The sequence below is a fragment of the Hyla sarda genome (assembly GCF_029499605.1).
Source record: "Hyla sarda isolate aHylSar1 chromosome 2 unlocalized genomic scaffold, aHylSar1.hap1 SUPER_2_unloc_19, whole genome shotgun sequence".
Classification (NCBI taxonomy): Eukaryota; Metazoa; Chordata; class Amphibia; order Anura; family Hylidae; genus Hyla; species Hyla sarda.
The window spans coordinates 77,281-80,002 of NW_026607606.1; the positions used below are offsets into that span (position 1 = coordinate 77,281).

A 2,722-nucleotide genomic window follows, 5' to 3' on the forward strand; every position below is an offset into this window, starting at 1 on the left:
TACACAATTGATGTAGAGGGGTCTGGCGACACTGGTCACCGGGATGTTGAACCTGTTGACGAGAGAGGCCAAAATAAAATTTCCTGCAGATCCGGAATCCAAGAAGGCCATAGTAGAGAAGGAGAAGGCAGAGGCAGATATCCGCACAGGCACAGTAAGACGTGGAGAAGCAGAGTAGACATCAAGGACTGTCTCACCTTTGTGCGGAGTCAGCGTACGTCTTTCCAGGCGGGGAGGACGGATAGGACAATCCTTCAGGAAGTGTTCGGTACTGGCACAGTACAGGCAGAGATTCTCCATGCGGCGTCGTGTCCTCTCTTGAGGTGTCAGGCGAGACCGGTCGACCTGCATAGCCTCCACGGCGGGAGGCACAGGAACGGATTGCAGGGGACCAGAGGAGAGAGGAGCCGGGGAGAAAAAACGCCTCGTGCGAACAAAGTCCATATCCTGGCGGAGCTCCTGACGCCTTTCGGAAAAACGCATGTCAATGCGAGTGGCTAGATGAATGAGTTCATGTAGGTTAGCAGGGATTTCTCGTGCGGCCAGAACATCTTTAATGTTGCTGGATAGGCCTTTTTTAAAGGTCGCGCAGAGGGCCTCATTATTCCAGGATAATTCTGAAGCAAGAGTACGGAATTGTACGGCGTACTCGCCAACGGAAGAATTACCCTGGACCAGGTTCAACAGGGCAGTCTCAGCAGAAGAGGCTCGGGCAGGTTCCTCAAAGACACTTCGAATTTCCGAGAAGAAGGAGTGTATAGAGGCAGTGACGGGGTCATTGCGGTCCCAGAGCGGTGTGGCCCATGACAGAGCTTTTCCAGACAGAAGGCTGACTACGAAAGCCACCTTAGACCTTTCAGTAGGAAACTGGTCCGACATCATCTCCAAGTGCAGGGAACATTGGGAAAGAAAGCCACGGCAGAATTTAGAGTCCCCATCAAATTTATCCGGCAAGGATAGTCGTAGACCAGAAGCGGCCACTCGCTGCGGAGGAGGTGCAGGAGCTGGCGGAGGAGATGATTGCTGAAGCTGTGGTAGTAGCTGCTGTAGCATCACGGTCAGTTGAGACAGCTGTTGGCCTTGTTGCGCTATCTGTTGTGACTGCTGGGCGACCACCGTGGTGAGGTCGGCGACAACTGGCAGAGGAACTTCAGCGGGATCCATGGCCGGATCTACTGTCACGATGCCGGCTGGCAGGTAGTGGATCCTCTGTGCCAGAGAGGGATTGGCGTGGACCGTGCTAGTGGATCGGTTCTAAGTCACTACTGGTTTTCACCAGAGCCCGCCGCAAAGCGGGATGGTCTTGCTGCGGCGGTAGTGACCAGGTCGTATCCACTAGCAACGGCTCAACCTCTCTGACTGCTGAAGATAGGCGCGGTACAAGGGAGTAGACAGAAGCAAGGTCGGACGTAGCAGAAGGTCGGGGCAGGCAGCAAGGATCGTAGTCAGGGGCAACGGCAGGAGGTCTGGAACACAGGCTAGGAACACACAAGGAAACGCTTTCACTGGCACAATGGCAACAAGATCCGGCGAGGGAGTGCAGGGGAAGTGAGGTATAAATAAGGAGTGCACAGGTGAACACACTAATTAGAACCACTGCGCCAATCAGCGGCGAAGTGGCCCTTTAAATCGCAAAGACACTGTGCACCCAGACTTCGTCATTGCAACCCGTCATTACAATGAGCTTATAGACCAAGAAAGGAATACCACTAACTTTGAAAACATTTCAATCTTTGACTTCTTTGTTTGGACCCACTTTTACAGTGTTAGCAAAACTTTCCTAGGCTCAGGCCAGGGTAGTGTTGGCGACATAGACTTCTCTCATGAGGGCCCTGCTTTTCTTACCTGGCACAGATACCACTTGATTCAACTGGAAAGGGACATGCAGAACCTTTTGCAGGATCCCACATTTGCACTTCCTTACTGGAACTTTGCTATTGGTGGAAATGAATGTGACATTTGTACAGATGACCTTATGGGTGCGAGAAGCAATTTTGATCAAAATCTCTTAAGTCCTAACTCTGTGTTCTCCCGTTGGCGTGTTGTATGTGAATCTGTGGAAGATTATGAAAGCCTAGGGACTATCTGTAACAATACAGCAGGTGGCTCAATCAGGAGAAATCCTGCTGGAAATACTGCCCGCCCAATGGTACAGAGGCTTCCTGAGCCAGAAGATGTGCTTCTCTGCTTAGAAGTAAACTTGTTTGACACTCCCCCATTCTTTTCAACCTCTTCAGAAAGCTTTCGGAATACCATTGAAGGTTACAGTGAACCTTCTGGGCAATATAATCCCACAGTAAGAAGTCTTCACAATCTAGCTCATCTGTTTCTCAATGGTACTGGGGGACAAACTCACTTGTCTCCAAATGATCCAATCTTCGTGCTTCTTCATACCTTTACTGATGCAGTTTTTGATGAATGGCTGAGGAGGCATAATACAGATACCAATCAGTATCCTCTGGAAAATGCACCAATTGGTCATAACAGACAGTACAACATGGTACCCTTCTGGCCACCAGTGACCAATAATGAAATGTTTGTCTTGGCTCCAGATAACCTGGGATACTCATATGATGTCCAGTGGCCTGGTCGTGCATTAGGTAGTACAGAGATCATCACCATAGCGGTTGTAGCAGCTTTGGTTCTAGTGGCTATAATTTTTGCAGGTGCCACATGTGCCGTTCAACACAGAAGCAGAAAGAGAAGCAGAAAGATCCACTGA

General features: G+C 50.1%; 1 protein-coding gene across 1 annotated transcript; it reads left to right on the forward strand.

Moving 5' to 3' along the window:
• Positions 1 to 1,617: 1,617 nt before the first annotated feature.
• On the forward strand, positions 1,618 to 2,722 carry LOC130298357 (5,6-dihydroxyindole-2-carboxylic acid oxidase-like; the record flags this gene model as incomplete). The annotated part of the gene is made up of 1 exon (XM_056551289.1): positions 1,618 to 2,722. A coding segment is annotated over one exon (1,105 nt), but the record flags the coding sequence as incomplete, so codon positions are not given.